The 23,165-nt window shown below is 52.3% G+C and overlaps 1 protein-coding gene across 1 annotated transcript in view; it reads right to left on the reverse strand.

Moving 5' to 3' along the window:
• Positions 1-23,165, reverse strand: part of LOC119973637 (ubiquitin-like modifier-activating enzyme 1 Y) — a 354,147-nt gene that overhangs the window by 301,684 nt on the left and 29,298 nt on the right. Inside the window, exons 5-13 of the mRNA XM_038812018.1 lie at positions 22,301-22,407; positions 20,846-20,936; positions 18,311-18,443; positions 16,516-16,613; positions 13,928-14,074; positions 12,670-12,846; positions 11,876-11,986; positions 8,944-9,024; positions 2,763-2,918 (exon numbers count right to left, since the gene is read on the reverse strand). Coding sequence (XP_038667946.1) covers positions 2,763-2,918; positions 8,944-9,024; positions 11,876-11,986; positions 12,670-12,846; positions 13,928-14,074; positions 16,516-16,613; positions 18,311-18,443; positions 20,846-20,936; positions 22,301-22,407 — 1,101 coding nt within the window. The remainder of the gene's footprint in view (positions 1-2,762; positions 2,919-8,943; positions 9,025-11,875; positions 11,987-12,669; positions 12,847-13,927; positions 14,075-16,515; positions 16,614-18,310; positions 18,444-20,845; positions 20,937-22,300; positions 22,408-23,165) is intronic.

The raw sequence follows: 23,165 nt of genomic DNA on the forward strand, positions 1-23,165 counted from the left end.
GGGGGAGGGGAGAGCGACTTGCTGGGGGAGGGGTGGGCGACTTGCTGGGGGAGGGGTGAGCGACTTGCTGGGGGAGGGGTGGGCGACTTGCTGGGGGAGGGGAGAGCGACTTGCTGGGAGAGGGGTGAGCGACTTGCTGGGGGAGGGTGGGCGACTTGCTAGGGGAGGGGTGGGCGACTTGCTGGGGGAGGGGTGGGCGACTTGCTGGGGGAGGGGTGAGCGACTTGCTGGGGTGGGGAGAGCGACTTGCTGGGGGAGGGGTGGGCGACTTGCTGGGGGAGGGGTGGGCGACTTGATGGGGGAGGGGTGGGCGACTTGATGGGGGAGGGGTGGGCGACTTGCTGGGGGAGGGGAGAGCGACTTGCTGGGGGAGGGGTGAGCGACTTGCTGGGCGAGGTGAGAGCGACTTGCTGGGGGAGGGGAGAGGATTTCTGGGGGAGGGGGTGAGCGACTTGTGGGGGAGGGGGGGAGAGCGACTTGCGGGGGACGGGTGAGCGACTTGTTGGGGGAGGGGAGAGCGACTTGCTGGGGGACGGGTGGGCGACTTGCTGGGGGAGGGGTAAGCGACTTGCTGGGGGAGGGGGAGAGCGACTTGCTGGGGGAGGGGTGGGCGACTTGCTGGGGGAGGGGAGAGGGACTTGCTGGGGGAGGGGAGAGGGACTTGCTGGGGGAGGGGAGAGGGACTTGCTGGGGGAGGGGAGAGCGACTTGTGGGGGGGGGGGAGAGCGACTTGCTGGGGGAGGGGTGGGCGACTTGCTGGGGGAGGGGTGGGCGACTTGCTGGGGGAGGGGGGGGGACTTGCTGGGGGGGGGGGGAGCGACTTGCTGGGGGGGGGGAGAGCGACTTGCTGGGGGAGGGGTGAGCGACTTGCTGGGGGAGGGGAGAGCGACTTGCTGGGGGAGGGGAGAGCGACTTGGGGGGGAGGGGTGGGCGACTTGCTGGGGGAGGGGTGGGCGACTTGCTGGGGAGGGGAGAGCGACTTGCTGGGGAGGGGTGGGCGACTTGCTGGGAGAGTTGAGAGCGACTTGCTGGGTGAGGGGTGGGCGACTTGCTGGGGGAGGGGGAGAGCGACTTGCTGGGGGAGGGGGGGGAGAGCGACTTGCTGGGGGGGGGTGTGAGCGACTTACTGGGGGAGGGAGAGCGATGCCGGGGGAGGGGGAGAGCGACGGGGGAGGGGGAGAGCGACTTGCTGGGGGAGGGGGTGTGAGCGACTGAGGGGGAGGGGGTGGGTGACTTGCTGGGGGAGGGGTGGGCGACTTGCTGGGGAAGGGGAGAGGGACTTGCTGGGGAGGGGGGGAGAGCGACTTGCTGGGGGAGGGGTGAGCGACTTGCTGGGGGAGGGGATAGCGACTTGCTGGGGGAGGGGTGGGCGACTTGCTGGGGGAGGGGGAGAGCGACTTGCTGGGGGAGGGGTGGGCGACTTGCTGGGAGGGGGAGAGCGACTTGCTGGGGGAGGGGTGGGCGACTTGCTGGGGGGGGGAGAGCGACTTGCTGGGGGAGGGGAGAGCGACTTGCTGGGGGAGGGGTGGGCGACTTGCTGGGGAGGGGTGGGCGACTTGCTGGGGGAGGGGAGAGCGACTTGCTGGGGGAGGGGAGAGCGACTTGCTGGGGGAGGGGTGGGCGACTGCTGGGGGGGGGGGGAGGAGAGCGACTTGCTGGGGTGGGGAGAGCGACTTGCTGGGGAGGGGTGGGCGACTTGCTGGGGTAGGGGAGAGCGACTTGGGGGGAGGGGTGGGCGACTTGCTGGGGGAGGGGTGGGCGACTTGCTGGGGGAGGGGTGGGCGACTTGCTGGGGGAGGGGGGGGGTGACTTGCTGGGGGAGGGGTGGGCGACTTGCTGGGGGAGGGGAGGGCGACTTGCTGGGGGAGGGGTGGGCGACTTGCTGGGGGAGGGGAGAGCGACTTGCTGGGGGAGGGGAGAGCGACTTGCTGGGGGAGGGGTGGGCGACTTGCTGGGGAGGGGTGAGCGACTTGCTGGGGGAGGGGAGAGCGACTTGCTGGGGGAGGGGTGGGCGACTTGCTGGGGAGGGGTGGGCGACTTGCTGGGGGAGGGGAGAGCGACTTGCTGGGGGAGGGGAGAGCGACTTGCTGGGGGAGGGGAGAGCGACTTGCTGGGGGAGGGGTGGGCGACTTGCTGAGGGGAGGGGTGGCGACTTGCTGGGGGAGGGGGGCGCGACTTGCTGGGGGAGGGTTGGGCGACTTGCTGGGGGAGGGGATGGCGGACTTGCTGGGGTGGGGAGAGCGACTTGCTGGGGGAGGGGTGGGCGACTTGCTGGGGGAGGGGTGGGCGACTTGCTGGGGGAGGGGAGAGCGACTTGCTGGGGGAGGGGGAGAGCGACTTGCTGGGGGAGGGGTGGGCGACTTGCTGGGGAGGGGAGAGCGACTTGCTGGGGGAGGGGTGAGCGACTTGCTGGGGGAGGGGTGGGCGACTTGCTGGGGGAGGGTTGAAACTTGGACGTTGTGTTGTTTCGAAGAACTAGTTGCCCTTGTCTTCTAAAAGATGCTGTCGCTGGAGTCTTGGCGGGTTTCTGCAGCCCATTATGTAGATGGTACACACCGTGGCCACTGTGCACGGATAGTGGACAAAGTGAATGTTTAAGGTGATGGATAGGATTCCAATAAAGTGACTGCTTAGTTCTGAATGATGTTGAGCTTCTTTAGCGTCAAGTAGCTTCCCTGCTCGGCCCACACCAGGCTCACGGCCAACCCCCTCCTTTTAAGCTCTGCACTGAATTGACAACAAAGCAACTCATTTCAACTCACCGTGACATCGCCGGGTCTGAAGAGGAACTGCCGGTTGAGGTTAGACCTTTCGATGCTGTCCATGTCAGTGACGGTAATGCCCCCGCCTTCTCCTGCTCCCAGGCCAATCATGGCAAAATTCTTCAGCAGCTCACACCCAATGGCACCGGCACCTACCTAGGAGCAGAGCAAGGGTGAAGTGACTCTCCCAGAACAGGCAGCATGTTACCCACAGAGGGAAAGGCAAGTGAGAGGAGATTGAAGCCTGAAGACAGAGGGGCAGAAAATGGGCCCGCCCTTGTTGGACACCCAAGTGAGAACGGGGTGTGGGGCCTGCGGTGGGAAAGAGGGAAATGCATGAATCAGGTGAGGCGGTTGGGAGGAGAGGAGACAACAGCATAGGGAGGCGGAAACAATACACAGGGGCATAGAATTCATTCTAGGAGAGGCTTTTAGGACAGCATCATCTCAGACTAGGTTGGAGTTGGGAAATGAGGGAGTGGTGGGGGAAGTGAGGGGGTGGAAGAGGGGAAGGTGGTGTTGGCTAAACTTTCTCGGTGAGCCATTAATTACATCAGAGTTGGGTCCCAGATGTTTCTCGTGGAAGCACCAATACTACCTGTAGACCGAGTGGTCAGGTCAGAACGCGATGACATAGCTACATACAAGCTGATGTGGTGGGAGAGGTCCCCGGGATCTCAGGCAGGGCACAAGTAATGTACATAGCTGTTGACCTGAGGAAGTCCTTTGTTGGAAGTCCATGATGTCGGTGATTTGAGAAACCAACAACATTCTACAATGGGTTGAGCTAAAGGGGAAGGTTTCAAATTGTAAATATCACATTTCAGAAACACAGCTGCAGTCACCTGGTGACCCCATGAGGAAGGGTCAGGTGGCCTGGACAAGCAGCAACCGGTCTGTCAACCAGTATTGTATTTAACTTTGATGTGGAGATGCCGGCGGTGGACTGGGGTGGGCACAGTAAGAAGTCTTACAACACCAGGTTAAAGTCCAACAGGTTTGTTTAGAATCACTATCTTTTGGAGCACTGCTCCTTCCTCACCTGAGGAAAGAGCTACGCTCCGAAAGCTAGTGTTTGAAACAAACCTGTTGGACTTTAGCCTGGCGTTGCAAGACTTCTTTCTTAAAATAAATTTAGAGTAACCAATTATTTCTCTTTTCCAATTAAGGGGCAATTTAGCGTGGCCAATCCACCCAACCAGTGCATCTTTTGGGTTGTGGGGGTGAAACCCACGCAGACACGGGGAGAATGTGCAAACTCCACACGTGTGGGGGTGAAACCCACGCAGACACGGGGAGAATGTGCAAACTCCACACGTGTGGGGGTGAAACCCACACAGACACGGGGAGAATGTGCAAACTCCACACGGACAGTGACCCAGAGCCGGGATTCGAACCCGGGTCCTCAGCGCCGCAGTCCCAGTGCTAACCACTGCGCCACATGCCACCTCTGGTGGTGTTGTAAGACTTCTTACTGTATTTTGCATGTACCCTCTTCTTAAAGGCACACTGGCCTGTAACCAGGAGGACAAGCTGATGCAGTCGAACAATGAGGGGGAAAACATTCTACCCTCTTTTTTAATAAACATTTTATTGAGGTATTTTTGGTTTTACAACAATGACAAAATAAACGATGTACATGAGACTATAAACAGAGTGCAAAAAGCCTGCTTCCTCCCTTACAGGTCCCACCTTTATTAGCCCCCTAATCTAAGCTAAACTAACCCCTCCTCCCCCTCTTATGTTGACGATTAATTTTTCGCGAAGAAGTTGACAAACGGTTGCTACCTCCGGGGAAACCTAACAGTGACCCTCTCACGGCGAACTTGATTTTCTCCAAACAGAGAAAGCTAGCCATGTCCGATAGCCAGGTCTCCGACTTCGGGGGCTTTGAGTCCCTCCAAGCTAATAGTATCCGTCTCCGGGCTACCAGGGAAGCAAAGGCCAGAACGTCTGCCTCTTTCTTGTCCTGGATTCCCGGATCTTCCGACACCCCGAAAATCGCCACCTCCAGACTCGGTGCCACTCTTGTTTTTAACACCGTGGACATGATGTCTGCAAACCCCTGCCAGAATCCCCTCAGCTTTGGGCATGTCCAGAACATGGGAACATGGTTCGCTGGCCCCCGCACCCGCACACCTGTCTTCTACCCAAAGAACCTGCTCATCTGGGCCACTGTCATGTGAGCCCAGTAAACAACGTTAAACTGTATCAGGCTGAGCCTGGCACATGTTGTGGACACGTTGACTCTACTCAACCCATCCGCCCAGAGACCATTCTCTATCTCTCCTCCTATCTCCTCTTCCCACTAGCGCTTCAGCTCCTCAGTCTGCGTGTCCTCTGACCCCATGAGCTCCTTATAGATGTCGGAGACCTTCCCTTCTCCCACCCACACTCTGGAAACTACCCTGTCCTGTATCCCCCTTGGTGGTAGCAGCGGGAAGGTTGAGACCTTTCTACGTAGGAAGTCCCGCACCTGCAGGTACCTGAATTTGTTTCCTGTCGCCAATCCCAATTTCTCCTCCAGCTCCCTCAAGCTAGGAAAGCTCCCCTCTATAAAGATATCCCCCATCCTCTTAATTCCTGCCCTCTGCCATCTCCGAAACAACCCCCGTCCATCCTTCCCGGGGCAAACCGATGATTATTACAGATTGGGGACCAGACCGATGATCCCTCTGCTCCCACATGTCTCCTCCATTGCCCCCAGACTCTCAGGGCTGCCACCACCACGGGGCTGGTGGAGTACCGTGCCAGCGGGAACGGCAGAGGCGCCGTTATCAATGCCCCCAAGAACCGGCCAAATACCCCAGAATCCTCATGATTTCTTCCATCCCCTCTGCTGGGTCCGATACATACAGGAGCAGGTCGTCTGTGTAAAGCGCGACTCTGTGCTCCACTCCCCCCCCCCGGACCAACCCCTTCCAGCCCCTTGAGGCTCTCAGCGCAATTGCCAGCGGCTCTATGGCCAGTGCGAACAACAGTGGGGAGAGGGGGCATCCCTGTCTCGTCCCCCGATGTAGCCTAAAATAGTCCGATGTCGTCCTATTCGTCCATACGCTCACCACAGGAGCCTGATACAGCAACCTGACCCAGTCAATAAAGCCCCTCCCAAATCCAAACCGTCCCAGTACCTCCCACAGATATTCCCATTCAACTCGACCAAAAGCCTTCTCTGCATTCATTGCGACCACTACCTCCACCTCCCTACCTTCTGGGGGCATCATGATCACATTTAGCAACCTTCTTACATTGGACACCAACTGCCTTCCCTTAACGAACCCCAGCTGGTCCTCCCCAATCACGTCCACAACACAGTCTTCAATCCGACAAAATTTTGGCCGGCTGTTTGGCGTTCACATTCAATAGGGATATCGTCCTGGAGGACCACACAGCTCCGGATCCTTGTCCCGCTTCAGGATCAGCGAGATCGTGGCCTGTGACATCGTCGGGGGAAGCACCCCTCTCTCCCTTGCCTCAACAGCGCCCCCAATATCCCAGAGAACCTTTTATAGAACTCCGCTACGTACCGATCCGGCCCTGGGGCTTTACCATCCTGCATGGCCTTCAGCCCCTCCGCTATCTTTTCGATCTCGATCGGGGCCCCCAGCCCTTCTACCAGCTCCCCGTCCACCTTTGGGAAATTCAGCCCCCCTAGGAAGTGGCTCATCCCCTCTGGCCCAGGGGGGTTCCGACCCATACAGCCTACTAGAAAACTCCTAAAACGCCTTATTCACACCTGCTGAGTCTCCAAGCAGGTTCTCATCTCCATCCTTTACTTTCCCTATCTCCCTGGCTGCCTCCCTCTTTCTAAGCTGCTGTGCAAGAATTCGCCCCACTCGCCTTTCTCAGCTGCTCTATCGCCCTTCCTGTTGGTGAACTAACCGAACTCCGCCTGTAACCTCCGCCGTTCCCTTAGAAGCCCTGCCTCTGGAGTCTGCGCATACTTCCTGTCGACCTGTAGTATCTCCTTTACCAGTCGCTTAGCCTCTGTCCTGTCTACCTTCTCCTTGTGGGCCCGTATCGAGATCAGCTCCACTCTAACCACCGCCTTCAATGCCTCCCAGACCATCGCTGCCGGAATTCCCCCTGTGTCATTGACCTCCAGGGAATTCTGAATACATTCCCTCAACCGCCCGCACACCTCCTTGTCTGCTAAAAGCCCCACGTCTAACCCCCAGTGTGGGCGCTGGTTACTGTCTTTACTGACCTGTCGGTCAACCCAGTGTGGGGCATGGTCTGAGATTATGATCGCCGAGTACCCCGTATCCACCACCCCCACCGTCAGTAGAGCCCTGCTCAGAATAAATAAATCAATCCGGGAGTACACTTTATGCATGTGTGAGTAGAAAGAGAACCCCTTTACCCTTGGCTGCCCAAATCTCCATGGCACCATGCACCCCCCCCCCCCCGCCCCTCCCCCCATCTGCTCCATGAACCCTTTTAGCTCCTCAGCCATTGCTGGCACGCGTGCCCTCTTAACCGGCCCATTGAGCCCTCTTACATTCCAGGTGATCAGTCTAGTTGGGGGGCTCATCGCCCCCCCCCCCTCCTTTGTCAATCAGCCATCCCCTCCCTTGGGCCAGCCGCCAGCCTGCGCCCCACCCCTCCACCGGCCGGCCCCCAGGCAGCCTCCGCCCCCGACCTCCTCTCTGTCCCTCAGCAAAAGTCTCTCCCTTGTCAGAAGAACATTTCCCCCCTCCCCTCCCTAGTAACAGCACAAAATAAATCAACCCCTTTGATAAGCCTAACATCTGCTCACCCCCCCACTACGCTTATGTAAGCTAGCCCGCCCAGCTATCTTGGTGGCCCTCACCCCTGGCGCCACACATTCTCCCACCTATTGTTCCCCCCCCCCCAAGCTCATACGTACATATTCAAATGAAAAACAATCCCAACACAATTGCCCGATAGAGAAAAAAAAACCCAAGTTGAACACAAAAGAAGATCAAGCATCTGAACAAACACACCTCCATCCCCCAACAGTGCAAATACAAACTTTACCTCACTCAACTCTGTAGCTGGCCCTAGATCCACACAGCAGGCATTACAAATTACGTCCGAAAAAACAACAAACAAGACACTTTTTAAAAAAAGACATAAACGTTACAGCAAAATTCAAAGTTCAAAGTTCTCAGTCCGACACCAGTCCTTTCCTTTTCGCGAAGTCCAGCGCTTCCTCAGGCGACTCGAAATAGAAATGTTGCTCCTTGTATGAGGCAGGCCGGATACAACAGCCCAAACTTCACCTTTTTCTTGAAAAGGGTCGACCTGATCTGGTTAAACCCCGCTCTTTTCCTGGCCACCTCCGCACTCAGATCTTGATAGATCCGCAGGATACTGTTGTCCCACTTGTGTCTGCTTGGCCTACTTTAAAACACGCTCCTTATCCAGATACCTGTGGCATCTCACCGCCATTGCCCTTGCGGGGTCTCCCATTCGCGGCTTCCTCGTCAGCGCTCTGTGAGCCCTGTCCACCTCCTAGGGTCGGGGGAATTCCGCATCCCACCGCAGCTTCTCGAACATGCCCGATATGTATGCCCCAGCGTCTGCTCCTTCAGACCACTCCGGGGGACTGACGATTCTCAGGTTCTGCCGGTGGGACGTATTCTCTAGGTACTCCACCTTCTCCAGGAGCCTTTTCTGCTGGTCTCGCAGCATCCCCACCTCCAACTCCACCGCAGTTTGAAGTTTCTCCTGCACAGCCAGCGCTTTCTCTACTTTCTGGATCGCCCGATCTTGGGAATCCAATCTAAGTTCCGGCCGCGAAATTGCCTCTTTAATCAGGTCCAAGCAGTCCTACTTCTGCTTGGCGAAGCCCTCCTGGATAACTTGCATCAGCTGCTCCGTTGACCGCTGGGTCGACAAAGTCTAGCCCTCGGAGCGCTGTTAATTCAATATTGATCGTCACATTGGGTATGTGAAGGAATAAGGGCCCGCTGGTGGGGCAAACAGGGAGCACTGGGAGGGGGGTGGTAGAGGAATTGACTGTGGATCCACAGAAGCTTTGATCGGAGTTTGACCATGGGTCTAGAATGTCCCATGCTCTCACGCTGCCAAGTTGAATGGGCAAGGGGATTCATTTAAGGTGCCGTGGAATTCGCCCAAGCGATTGAGCACCAATGTTTCATGAGATTATAAGGCTACAAAGCAAACTAAATCTCAGGCCTTGTCCTCCACTTACCAGGAAGTATTTCTGTGTTTTCAGCTTCTCCTGAAAGTCAGCTCCAAATATCGCGATCTGCCCATCGTAACGACAGCCTCTCTGTGCAGAACCAGAAACAACAGGTTAGGAACAGTCGGAGCTTTTTAAAAAAAAAATATTTCTTTTATTCTCCTCCTTTTTCACATTTTCTCCCAAATTTACACCCAACAATAAACAATAATCAGTAACAAATATGTCAATCCCCATATCGATAACAACGATCCCATCCTCCCACCAAACCCCAAACATTTGCCCGCATGGTCACATAAACAACTGACAAAAAGGAATCAGGAATCACTCATGGTCACCATCAACACAAACCGCTCCCCCCTCCCCCCAACTCTCCCACCCACCCACCCCAACTAATGTTGATGTTATCCAGTTCTTGAAAGTGCAGAATGAATAACGTAGGGTGACTATGGGAGATTCCTGATTCCTTTTTGTCATTTGTTTATGTAAACATGCGGGCTAATGTTTGGGGGTTTGTGGGAGGATGGGATCGTTGTTATTGTTATGGGAATTGACATATTTGTTGTTGATTATTGTTTATTTTTGGTGGGTGTAAATTTGGGAGAAAATGTGAAAAAGGAGAATAAAAATATTTTTTTAAAAACTTCCCCCGCACATCTCCGCTGAACCTTCCCTCCTCACCTTGAACTTGTGTGCTCCCTTTAAATTGTAATTTCCGCCCTGGGAAAAAGCTTCCAACTGTTCACTCTATCCATACCCCTAATAATTTTATAAACTTCTATCCAGGTCGCCCCTCAGCCTCCGTCTCTCCAGGGAGAACAATCCCAGTTTATTCAATCTCACCTCATAGCTAATACCTTCCATACCAGGCAACATCCTGGTAATCCTTTTCTGTACTCTCTCCAAAGTCTCCACGCCCTTCTGGTAGTGCAGTGAGCAGAATTGGACACAGTGGGTGGAATTCTCCCCCGCCCCCCACGCCGGGTGGGAGAATCGTCGGGGCGCCGAGCGAGTCCCGCCATGCCGCCCCGGCACCCACACGTGATTCTCCCACACCCCCCAAACCGGCGTGGCGAGAATCACGGCTGGCCGCTGGGAGAATCGCTGCTCGCCATTTGTAATGGGCGAGCGGCGATTCTCCGGCCCGGATGGGCCGGGCGGCCCGCCCAACACGACAGGTTCCCACCAGCGCCGTCCACACCTGGTCAGTGCCGGCTGGGAACAGCGCGGGAACGCTGGGGGGGGGTGCCCTGTGGGAAGGGGTGGGGGTTCTTGCACTGGGGGGGGGGCTCAAAGGGGGTCTGGCCCGCGATCGGTGCCCACTGATCGGCGGGCCGGCGTCTCTGAAGGAGGAACTCCTTTCTTCCGCTGCCCCGCAAGATCCATCTGCCATCTTCTTGCGGGGCGGCCGCGGGGAGGACGGCAACCGCGCATGCGCGGGTGATGTCATTTACGCGGCGCCAGCCGTGTAATTTACACGGCGCCAAGGCCCGGCGTGTGTAAATGACGCGGCACCGCTCCTAGCCTCCCGGCGGTGGGAGAATAGGGAGCTGGGAGCGGCCTCCGACGCCAGAGTGAAACACTCCGGTTTTCACTCCGACGTTGGGACTTAGTCTCCCGATGGGAGAATTGCGCCCAGTATTTAAAATGTGGCCTAACCAACGTTCAAATGTGGCCTAACCATCTTTGGGTTGTGGAGGCGAGACCCACACAGACACAAGGAGAATGTGCAAACTCCTCATGGACAATGCCCCAGGGCCGGATCTGAACCTGGGACCTCGGCGCTGTGAGGCAGCAGTGCTCCACTGCGCTGCCCAGAAAGTAAAAGTTTAAATGGGGTAGAGGAGCCCAGGGATTCAGAAACACAAACTACTCAAAGTAGCAACACAGGTCGATAAGACCATAAAAAGAGCGAAACCAAACATTGGCCTTGGTCCCTTGGCTGTTTGATTTGAAATCCAGAGACGGTATGTTGAACTTGGACAGAACCTTGATTGGGCCGCACTTGGGAGCACTGGGTACAAATCTGATTTGAAAATTATAGAAGTGCTATCGGGGGTACTAGTTTAGGTGTGAAGAGGAATTGCAAAGATGGTATCAGAACAGAGAAGAGGAAAGAGTGAACAGGCAGGAGTTCAACCCCTATTCCCCCCCCCCCCCCCCCCCCCCCCCCCCCCCCCCCCGGGGAGGCTAGGAGCGGCGGCGCGTGAATCCTGAGCACCCGGCCTTGACGCTTGCGTCAAAGCGGCGCTCCGGGGATGACGCGGCCAGCAGCGCCGAAGTGACGTTAGCTGCGCATGCGCAGGTTGGCCGGCTCCAACCCACCCATGCGCAGGTGCCATCTTCCCCTCCGCTGCCCTGCAAGACATGGCAGCTTGATTTAGCGGGGCGGAGGAGGGGAAAGAGTGCATCGTTTACAGACGCCGGCCCGACGATCGGTGGGCACCGATCGCGGGCCAGACATCTGATGAGCACGCCCGTGGTGCTCGATCCTCCCTCCGCCCCCCACACTCACCTGTCGCGCGCTGTTCACGCCGGCAGCGGCCAGGTGTGGTTGGCGCCAGCATGAACCGGTCGGGTGGCGTGGTGTGATTCGCCCGGCCCTCCCGCGATTCTCCCACCCGGCGTGGGGTGCGGAGAATCGCGCTCTTAATTTGTGAAGAGAAAGGGATTTATTTACAATGACCCACAAAAGCAGCAGCATGTTGGCAACTAATTCTAAAATAGCTCTGCCCCGGAGAACTCCTTCCCTTGGGGTGATTACCCACTGAGTCCCGATTGGACACCCAGGTCAGGTGACCCTTACTCTGCTGTGTTGCCCCTGAAGGGGCAATCACTGTGTAACGTATTTATTCACAAAAAGGCTTCACGTAGATGGCAGTCTTCATAAAGAGATAGATTGAGCCAGTGGCATGTAGTGTGGAGCCCCGTAGATACTTACAGGTTGATAACTTTCTTCAGTGAAAAGGAATTCTTCATTTTCTTCGGGCAAACACTCAAGTGCATCAAAGTACATCCACTGGTTGAGGGGCACAAACTTTCCACTACAGGCCTGAAACAACACCAAGGGCAGTGATCAATAGAAAGAATGAAAGATTACCACCTGTCACTAGGAAGACATTATTAACTGAGGTTATGGCTGCCTTTAATCTGGGAGGCCATAGTCATCGAATCAACAGTGCAGAAGGAGGCCATTTGGCCTATCGAGTCTGCACCGGCCCTTGGAAAGAGCGCCCTACGTAAGCCCATGCCTCCACCCTATTCCCATAACCCCACCTAACCTTTTGGACACTAAGGAGCAATCTAGCGTGGCCAATCCAACCTGCACATCTTTGGACTGTGGGAGGAAACCGGAGCACCCGGAGGAAACCCACGCACACAGGGGGAGAAAGTGCAAACTCCACACAGACAGTCATCCGAGCCCGGAATTGAACCCAGGACCTTGGAGTTGTGAGGCAACAGTGCTAACCATTGTCCTACGGTGCCGCCCCGAGTCCAGGTGTTGTCTCTTAGCGCTTATGTTATGAAATCATTTTCTATAATTTCTCCCCTCTCCCTCACCCACCCAATCAGAACCCAACCCAGACTCCACTTGCTGTTTTTAGTTATAACATGGTAGCGATCGCCCCAGAAACTAACGGGATCTAAGCGCCTTTTCAGCCATTTACATTGCAGTTCCCAATCAAGCTCTCACGTGTCACAAAGTGTCTATATTTAACTTCACTTCCCTTTTACCTTCATCACTTCCTGTGCTGTGATGCCGCCAATGAACGCATTGATGGGACTCAGGTTGCCCATGGCAACATTGGCCAGCTTTCTCACTAGCCCCTCATGCAGGGGCTCTTCATTCAGGGTTGGCGGTTCCTCCTCGCTCAGTTTGTTTGCGGCTGCTACTAAACGTTCTGCATCGTCCTACAAGAGAAGCGGGAAAAGCTAATAAAGTTAAATGACTATTTTAAATGTAACCTCTTCTCAACAACTTTCGCTCTTTCAGGAATAAAAATCTGGTAGCTAGTTTGACTCAAGTGGAGAAGTTCAAAGGAGGACAGGAAAAACTTTTGTTAAGCCACGGACCAACATTTTGAAATGTTCTTCTGGCCACAAGAAAGGACTTGCATTTACTAGAAACATTTTTGTTCCAAATTAAGGGGCAATTTAGTGTGGCCAATCCACCCACAATGAACATCTTTGGGTTGTGGGGGTTAAACCCATGCAGGCACGGGGAGAAAGTGCAAACTCCACACAGGCAGTGACCCAGAGCCGGGATTGAACCTGGGCCTTCGGTGCTGTGAGACAGCAGGGCTAACCACTGCACCACTGTGCCGCCTGAGGACTTGCATTTAGACAGCTTTTTTTCCAACCAAAGGATGGACATCGCAAAATACTGCACAGCCAAGGAGATCCTTTTAAAAATGGCGTCACTGCAATAATGCAAGAAATGTAGCGATCAATTTGTGCATGACCACAAATAATAAGGTGACAATGACCTAATCATCTGTTTTGCTGACGTTAATGGAAGGATGAATATTGGTCATGACACTCGGCAAAAACTTCCCTGATCCTCTTCAGAATAGTGTTGTGGGCTTTTTTTTTTACATCTATCTGGTCTAATGCCTCAACCAAATGATAGCACCTCCAACATTGCAGCACTCGCTAAGTACTGCAATGCATCTCAGCCTGGACTATATGCTACTAAATGGAGGTTTGCTATCTGAAGACAACATCTTCAGGAGCAACTTCTTCACCCAAAGGGTTGTGAATCTATGGAATTCCTTGCCCAGTGAAGCAGTTGAGGCTCCTTCATTAAATGTTTTTCAGGTGAAGATAGCTTTTTGAAGAATAAAGGGATTAAGGGTTATGGTGTTTGACCGGAAAGTGGAGCTGAGTCCACAAAAGATCGCCATGGTCTCATTGAATGGCGGAGCAGGCTCGAGAGGCCAGATGGCCTACTCCTGCTCCTAATTCTTATGTAATAGGTAATGGGAACACTCACCGTTCCCCAGGGTTTGGGGAGACGACCATACTCCTTCACAAACTGATGGAGAGCCTGGAACGCGATATGCAGAGTTCTGTGTCTGTTCATCTTCCCGAAGTCTGAAACCTGGTACGTAGGTTCCTTCAATGCCTCAGGAAAGGGTTTCTGTGCTCAAAAAGGTAAGAGGAAGTGAAGAACCCAGGATTGGAAGTTCCTCTAGAACCCCGTGCTTTCAATTAGGGGGCATTGGCAATGGACACACTGAAATGTGACCCACAACAATACCACAGAGAACTACACAACAGCAGCTGTAACACATGTCAAATCAAGAACTGCAAAGTCTCACCAATTCCCCACATCAATGCCTCTCATAATTCAATCTGCCTCATCAATAGGAGGCAATGGTTTTCAGGGCATACTCGGGTTCGAAGGGTTAGATTATGAGAAGATGCTCCATACTGTGGGTTTGTTTTCCCTCGAGTGCGGAAGACTGAGGGGCGATTTAAACGAGGTGTTCACAATGATTGTGTAGATACAGAGAAACCGTTTCCTTCCATCGGGATATCCAGAATAAGAGGATGCAATCCTGAAATTGGAGCGGTTCCATTCAGGAAGCAAATCGGAAAACAATGTTTCACACAGCGGCTGCCAGAAATTTGGAATTCTCTCCTCTAAAAGCTTGGGATGTTCAGACAGATGTTCACTAGGTTGATCCCGGTATGGTGGTGGGGGGGGGGAGAATTTTCTCATGAGGAGATATTGAGCCTGTACTCATTGGAGTTCAGAAGAATGAGAGGCCATCTTATTGAGACATATGGGATTCTCAAGGGGCTTGACAGTGTGGATGCTGAGAAATTCTTTCCCCTTGTGGGAGAGTCTAGGACCAGAGGGCTTAATCTCAGAGTAAAGAGTCGGCCTTTTAATACAGAGATGTGGAGGAATTGCTTCTCTCGGTGAATCTTATAGAATTCTTTACCGCAGAGAGTTGGAGAGACTGGGTTGTTATGTATATTCAAAGCTGAGATAGGCAGATTTCTAATCAGTAAGGGAATTGAGGGTTATAGGGATAATGGGGACAGTGGAGTTGAGGATTATCATCAAATAATTTCACTGAATGGTGGAGTACGTAATCGGCTGAATGGCCAACTTCTGCTCCCATGTCTTATGGTCTCAGTTGGCGATATGAAGACTTCTATTTTTCCACGGGAGTGGGTGTTACTGGAAACCAGGATATTATTACCCGTTCTTAATTACCCCTGAATAACTGGTGGCGAGTCACATTCTTGCAGTTCGTGCGGGTGCTCGGAGATTGATATATTTTTGTTACCCTCGGCCCTCCAGCATCCAGGGATATGGAGCAAAGATGCAAAAATGGAATTGAGGTACAGACCAGCAATGATTGAACTGAATGGTTGAGTAGGGCCAGAGTGCAGACTGGCCTCCTTGTATTCCTAAAGTTCCTGTCATGAAAATATCCTGGAAGGGGGAGAAAGAGCATCGGCTTATGGCTGACAAATTCACAGGACGGTTGTTTGGGTTTTGGAAATGCAATGCTGCACAACTGGCTTGGCACAGTCATGAGGGATGGGTAATAAATGCTGGCCTATCCAGCGACACCCACTTCCCACAAACGAGTTTTAAAAAACCAATGTGACTCTGCCACGAGGCTGCATCTGGAGGCAGACATCTTGAGATCGGTTCAATAAAGGCCTCTCAAAGAAACATGAATGAACACGAATATACTTACAACAGTAACTTCTGATAATGGTATTTTCAGCAACCACGGTATAATACTTGTGGAGATTGCGGGGGGGGGGGTGGAAACAGAAACAATCCATTTTTAAATCTTCTTCTTTATAAATTTAGAGTACCCAATTCATTTTACCAATTAAGAGGCAATTTAGCGTGGCCAATCCACCTAGCCTGCACATCTTTGGGTTGTGGGGGCAAAACCCACGCAAACCAGGAGAGAATGTGCAAACTCCACACGGAGAGTGACGCAGAGCCGGGATAGAACCTAGGATCTCGGCGCCGTGAGGCTGCAGTGCTAATCCACTGCGCCACCGTGCTGCCCCATTTTTAAACATTTAACCAGTAGTTGGAATTATCAGGGCAGCGGCATTGCTGCCTCACAATGCCAGTCTTATGTGGGTGACTGTGTGGAGTTTGAATATTCTCTCCGTGTCTGCGTGAGTTTCCTCCGGGTACTCCCGTTTCCTCCCACAGTCCAAAGATGTGTAGGTTAGGTGGATTGACCATGATAAAATGTCCAGTGATGTGCAGGAATGGATGGGGGAGTGGACCTAGGTAGGGTGCTCTTTTGGAGGGTCAGTGCAGACTCGATGGGCCGAATGGTCTCCTTCTGCACTGTTAGGTTTCTATGATCAGCTGCGAAGAGAGGGACCTTGGTTTATCCCACCAGCTTGTCCTAATCTCTGTGTAGCGTTCTTCAAACACCAGCTCAAAACACAGGCCTGTTAAATTGCCGATCCAGTCCAGTAATACAAGTATTTTGCTACCTCACCCTTCATGTCTCGGAGGTTGTGAAGTAACAATGGAAAACGGGTCAGATCTGGTAACACGGGCTGGGCACAGTGCAAACTTACAAAAGTCAACTCCTGCGGCATTTTCACCTCTGTCGCAATCCCGCCTTTCTCGTAATCGCCGAAGTTGCTCGTGTCACAGATCAAGAAGGAATAAGGATCTTAAGAGACACAAAAAAGAAAATCTATAACTACAACGGAAAAGGGGATGGGAACAGGGGACTGAGGAAATGTTACTGAAAAGTGAAGTGACTAAAACATTGCAATATTTAAAAAAAAAGATTCCCCGTGAGATTTTACTCATACCCCAGAGTCAAACAGCGACGTTCATCTTGAGATTCCGTGACTATAACCTTTCAATATGTCAGGGCTGCCTCGATTGCGGACTACTCAGCCCATTGCTTTGAATAAAAAAGGACATGATGATTTAAAAAATAATTTTAAAAAGAGTTTCCATTGTTAGGGGGCTGCAGAATTAAGATAATTGGTAAACAAACGCGAGTCGTGGTGGGAGTTTGGGAAGATGAGAAGAGTTTCTTTTTAATAGATGACGCCGATGATGATCTCAGAAAGCGTTTCCTGAGAGGGCAGAGGAAGCAGATCCAATATTAACATTCAAAATAAGTACTTGAAAAGCGTGGTTATGGGCAGGGAGCAGGCGAGTTCAACTCCGCAGACTGTTCTTTCAAAGAGCAAGCACACGTATGATGGGCTGAATGGCCTTCTTTCATTTTCCACCGTGAAAGACACAAGAAAAGAGGTCATCCAATCAATGAAGCCCCCTTGTAGCAAGACGCCACCACAGCAGCAGAAAGAAATCCCATCTGGGACTTATTGTACTGCGGCAGACAAGGAGGCAAAAGTTAATATGAGCAAGAGGAAAACCGAGTCAACTCTTCCTCCTCATGTGCGAGGCTTAGTCTCATCCAATTTAAGGTGCTGCACCGGGCCCACATGTCCGGGACTAGGATGAGTAGGTTCTTTGGGTGTGAGGATAGGTGCACCAGATGTTCGGGGAGTCCTGCGAACCACGCCCATATGTTCTGGGCATGCCCAGCACTGGAAGGATTCTGGAAGGGGGTGGCGGGGACGGTGTCGAGGGTGGTCGGATCCAGGGTCAAACCAGGGTGGGGACTCGCGATTTTTGGAGTTGCGGTAGAGCCGGGAGTGCAGGAGGCAAAAGAGGCCGGTGTCCTGGCCTTTGCGTCCCTAGTAGCCCGACGAAGGATTCTGCTACAGTGGAAGGATGCAAGGCCCCCAAGTGTGGAGACTTGGATCAGTGACATGGCGGGATTTATAAAACAGGAACGGGTCAAATTTGCCCTGAGAGGATCAATACAAGGGTTCTATAAACGATGGCAGCCTTTTCTGGACTTCCTGGCGCAAAGATAGGTATCTTGGTCAATAGCAGCAGCAACCCGGGGGGGGGGGGGGGGGGTGTTCCTTATTGTAGTTTCTATTCTGTAACTTTATATTGTGTTAACTTGCGTTGTTGTTAAAATGCTGTGTTGTGCATGGGGGTAGGGTGAATGTTTATGATTGTTAATATTATTGTTATTTTTGGTATTTTACTATGGGGCGTTATTGTTGTGTAAATTCAAAATTTTTCAATAAAAATTATTTACAAAAAAAAAGAGGAAAACCGAGGGCAGTAATTAACTGAGGCAAAGGAGCATTCAAAAGTGAAGCCTTGACATTACAAAAAGCTTCCCCCCCCCCCCCCCCCCCCCACACAGGAAAAGCCCTCCTCCTCCTCCCTTCGCTGCTGCTTTCTGACACAGTAAGATTTCATCGTGTGGCTTTACCGCCCTCTAGTGTTTCCTAGAGCACAATAGAATCTGCATTCTAAGCTGCTTACCATTAACCTGGACTTCAATGGGTTTGCAGTTGTTCAGTTCAGTCATGCCCTGAATCTCAGAGAACGTTACGTAATCTCCGGTCTGAAATCCATGCGTCCTCTCGTCCAAACAAGTCACCAGGCCGGGATTTTTCTAAAATAAAAACGATCACAGCAAATCCATTAAATTTCTTTTCAAGCGTCCTCCGACTCACTCAGTGTGAGCATCAGGAGGCCATGGGCAAAACCAGCGAAAACCAAAGAGATTCCTGGCTGCCAACCCTCAGTGAATCGAACAAGTGCCCTCCGGTAATAATACAAACAGACAAAAGTGCGGGAAAAACTCCGCAGGTCCGACAGCACCGCTAACGACAGAAACGGAGTTAACGTTTCGAGGCCAGTGTGAATCTTCTTCGGAGGTCCAGGATGGTGTTGCTGTTGTCTACAAAGGAGGAAGGCCCTCACCTACCCTGATGGGGTCTTTGTCACACTTTATTTGTCCTTCCTGCTGTACCTACTTCAGCTATTTTACTGTTACCTTTACCTGGAGTCTCTTGAACACTATTTGTGGCCTGGACTTTACATAGGATATACGGCTCCAAGACAGGCCATTCTGCCAGACCATTACCCATCTCTATGCTCCTCTTAAGCCTTCTCCCTCATTTAAATCTGTCATTATAACTATCGTTTCCCTTCTACCTCATATCCTTGTCGAATTTTGTCTTGGGTGTATTATACTTTTGTGTCACCATACTGTGTGCTGAAAAGCATGGTGGTGTTGCTTCTATTGTCCAGCTCAGACAATCCTCACTTGATTGCACTGTTCCCTGTAACGACAGCAATGGTCTCTCATCCACCCTCACCTCTAGCCTCCATGGATACCCCCTGGGCCCTTCCTCTTCGCCATGTTACCGCTGAAGACAGCTGCCAACATTTACTCTGACGCCACCCAGCTCCGTCTTTCCACCACTCGGCTCAACCCATCCACGACTGTGACATTATAGGACATGTTCAGAGGACAAAGGGTTAATGTCATATTATAATTAACCACTAGATGGAGCTAGATGCAGAACTATACAAAGCATTGACTCAGACTTCTGAGAGAGAGGTGGAGATCTGCAGAGCAGTGAGAGATCAGAGTACAGACATAGATAGAGTGTAGAGACTAGTGTTACTTGAGTGTAGATTGTAGATTATTGTTTACTATAGGAGTACGTGGTCGAGCTTAATTAAGTAGTGTAAATAAATGTTAGCTTTGTCAATGAACTTAGCTTATGTGATCTTTGTGAACACTACAACATCCATCCTGATAACAGAATCACAAAGAAGATCACAACGATGTCCTGTCAGACTGCTCACCAATCTTGGGAGAATTTCAACTTCCACTAGTTAGACACATGGGAAGTTGCCTTTGGCGGGGCTATGCTCAAACTTCCAACCATTGCTCCTGAATCTATTACTCCTCCCACATGTCAACAGCAGCGTGCAGACGAGGATGCAGTCACAGACCCGATTGGATGTCTCCGATTCCGCTCCGAAATCGCGTTTAGCACAGAGGCGGAGAATCAACTTTCACGCTAAAACCGGGCCTGGCGATTATCCAGGACCCGAGAATCGACGTGATCGCAGAGTACTCCACGCGGCTTGGGGCCCATTGACAGAGGCCAGCCCAGCGATCATCAGCTTCTGACCGGCCGAGTTCCCGACGGCGTGGAACCAACCACCTATTGCTGGTTGGGCCTTTCGCGTGGCAGCTGCGGACTCAGTCCTGGTGGGGGGTAGGGGGATCAGGCACCGGGGGGGGGGGGGGGGGGCTTATAGGACGCCAGGGAGTCCTTGTGCGCGGTCAGATCCTCGGGCGCGCGGCCGATCGGGGGGGGGCTCTAATTTCTATGTCTGCCTCCGCGGTCTGAGTCCGCCATGGCGCTCGACGTGGCCGCTGGAGGCCGCCGCCGTGCACATGCGCGGACTCGGAACCGGAAGTGCGGAGGTCCATATCCGCAGCAAAACCTTGTCAACCACTCTGGGTCCCTGCTAGCCCCCTACAGCTCAGTAAATCGGCTCCTCTTTACCCAGGAATCTGCAGAGTAAAACGGCAGCATTTTTACGCCGGTGTGGGGACATGGCCCCATTTGGGGAGAATCCAGCCCATTGTGCATTTATTGGTATGTCCTCTGTTTTCCACGCATGGAGCAATCTGCCTGGATCGTACGCGGAACAATACTTCTCACTGCACCTCGCTACACGTGACAATGACTCTAAATTTAAGATTGGAAATGGTGCATTGGGTCACCTCAGGTCACAGGAGCAGGAGCAGGGAGGAAAATGGTGAAGGCAGCAGGTGGAAAAGCAGACAAAATGTTTCGCAGGGAGCGAGTCAGTGGATTTATTTTGTATCCATCAGAATTCTGAATTTTCTCTGGAGCAAAGAATGCTCGCCACAAACACCCACTGGAAAGAAAGTGAAAACGGCAACTCGCGGCATCACCGTGACGATCAGGAAAACACAGGGAGGTAGAAAGAGACAAGAGCATATCAGTGGAGGAAGCAGGTTACCTTGGTGATCGACATCACTGTAGAATGCTGCAGCTCCTCGCTGTTTGGGTCGGTCACTATGAACTTCTTCCCAAAGTCACAGAACACTTGGCTGTTCAATAAAGCGGAAACACACATGTTTTTGTTTTGAACTGGTTGACAGTTTAAGGCAGTCTGAATTCAAAAGATGAGATTCAGCCCATTGGTCAGTGCCAGCTCTTTGGGGAAGGGCGACCCAAATATTACATCATTTACGTACAAAAAATGTCCAACTGGAATGACTTTACTGCTCATACTTGAAAAATCACTGTCTCAATTGACTGAACATTGGGCCCTGTTTCGCCAATCTCTCTTCAGAAGACAGTCGTGCCATCCCAAGAACAAGTCTGGTGAACCTTCACTGCACTCCCCCTATGGCAATAATACCCTCCTTAAGGCAAGGGTACCAAAACTGCACATAGTACTCCAGGTGCGGTCTACCCAAGTTTCGATACAACTGAAGCAAGACTTGTACTCACGTGCTCTTGCGATAAAGGCCAACATACCATTGGCCTTCCCGATAGCCTGCTGCACGATGTTGCCCTTCAGTGACTTCCGAACAAAGACTTTGCACATCTATACTTTCCAATCTCTTACCATTTGAGAAATACTCTGCACGTCAGTTCCCCCAGCATTTTCCCACATTAATATTCCGTCTGTCAGGTTCTTGCCCACTCACTAAGTCGGTCTAAATCCTCTTGACGCTGCTTGGCATCTTCCTCATGACAGATGTTCCCACCTAGCTTTGCATCATCTGTGAAATTTTGGTCCCCACAGTCAGGTGAGCTATGATCTTGCTGAATGGGGGCGCAGACTCAAAAGGGCCAGCGACCTTGCTCTTGCTCCCTATATGTTCCTCACAAGTGTTGGACCGGACACTCCCCAGTAACAATATTTTGGGATTAACCCATTTTTAGCTGCATTAATGAAACCACACCAGGTTGGCACTCTTAAATACAGTGAATATTTATTAATGCAGAAAATAAATTATTTTATGTTCACGATTGAACAATGAGCTTGAGCAGAAATTTGCACCGAGAGTGTAGAGGTAGAAAGATGTTTCCTCTTGTCGGAGGTTCCAAAACTAGGGGACACACAAGGGACAACTCCCCTACTCTTCTGCAAAACATCACCATGGGATCTTTACATCTACCCAATCAGACAGATAGAGCCCGAATGTCAATGCATCATCCAAAAGGTCAGCACCTTCGACAATGCAGCACACCCTCAGACCTGCACCCTCAGCCTTGACGTTTGTGCTGGGGTGGGGCTTGAACCTGGAACCCTCTGATTCACAGGTGCACTACACATTGAGCCACAGCTGATGCAAAAGTGCAAGAAAATAAATGGACTTCATGGTTCGAATGCCTGGAGATGACAGGTGCTCAGATTCCACTGACATCCGTTCACTGTTGCACACAGGGAGGGAGCCCTTACCCGAACAAGCCTTTTGTGTCCGCCACAATGAATTTGATGTTCCTCCTGTGACAGAAATCCCCGATCCACAGCTGCTCCTCCAGCGAGGAATTGGTCAACACTACCACCTACGGAGAATATGGAACATTTTACAAGTGGGGTGGATCAGCATCAGTAAAAGTTTCACAACTCGGCGCTCAGCTACTGCTTCCTGAGGGCGTCCCAAGGTTGATTATACTCGGGGAGTCCACACAGCTCTTCCTCTATCAGAGGGCATTCACAGAATAAATATGGGTTGGCCTGCGGTGAATCAAAATCTGTAAACCCATTGCCAGGGCAAGCTCTCAGCACATGCAGCACGAACCATAGGAGCCGAATCAAATTGGGAGGAAACCGGAGCACCCGGGGGAAACCCACGCAGACACGGGGAGAAGGTGCAGCCTCCGCACAGACGGTGACCCAAGCCGGGTATCGAACTTGGGACCTTGACACTGTGAAGCTATAGTGCTAACCTTGGTGCTGCCGATCTGCCCACTGTCTAATCACTCATCTCCCTGAGACAAAGAGATGTCTATGGTCTCTTTGTGGGCTGTGGCAAATTGTGGATGGACCAATTGGGGGATGGACCACTTGTTGACTGTGGCGATGAACTCAAGAAAAAAGAAAATTGGTGAAGGAACTAAAACTCTCAATCCAAGGCAAAAAGTTAAAAGGAAATTGTGAACCAAAGACTTTAATGGAATCTTCCTTGGTGGGTGCCAGTATGACCATGTACATATGTACTGGAAACAATGGGAAGCTGTGAACTGGGCAAGATTGAGGACATCACGAGGGGCTCATGAGGAAAGGACTCCATTTCTCAACATACCTACATCAATCCATGAAT

This window comes from Scyliorhinus canicula, chromosome 11, assembly GCF_902713615.1.
Source record: "Scyliorhinus canicula chromosome 11, sScyCan1.1, whole genome shotgun sequence".
NCBI classification, from domain to species: Eukaryota; Metazoa; Chordata; class Chondrichthyes; order Carcharhiniformes; family Scyliorhinidae; genus Scyliorhinus; species Scyliorhinus canicula.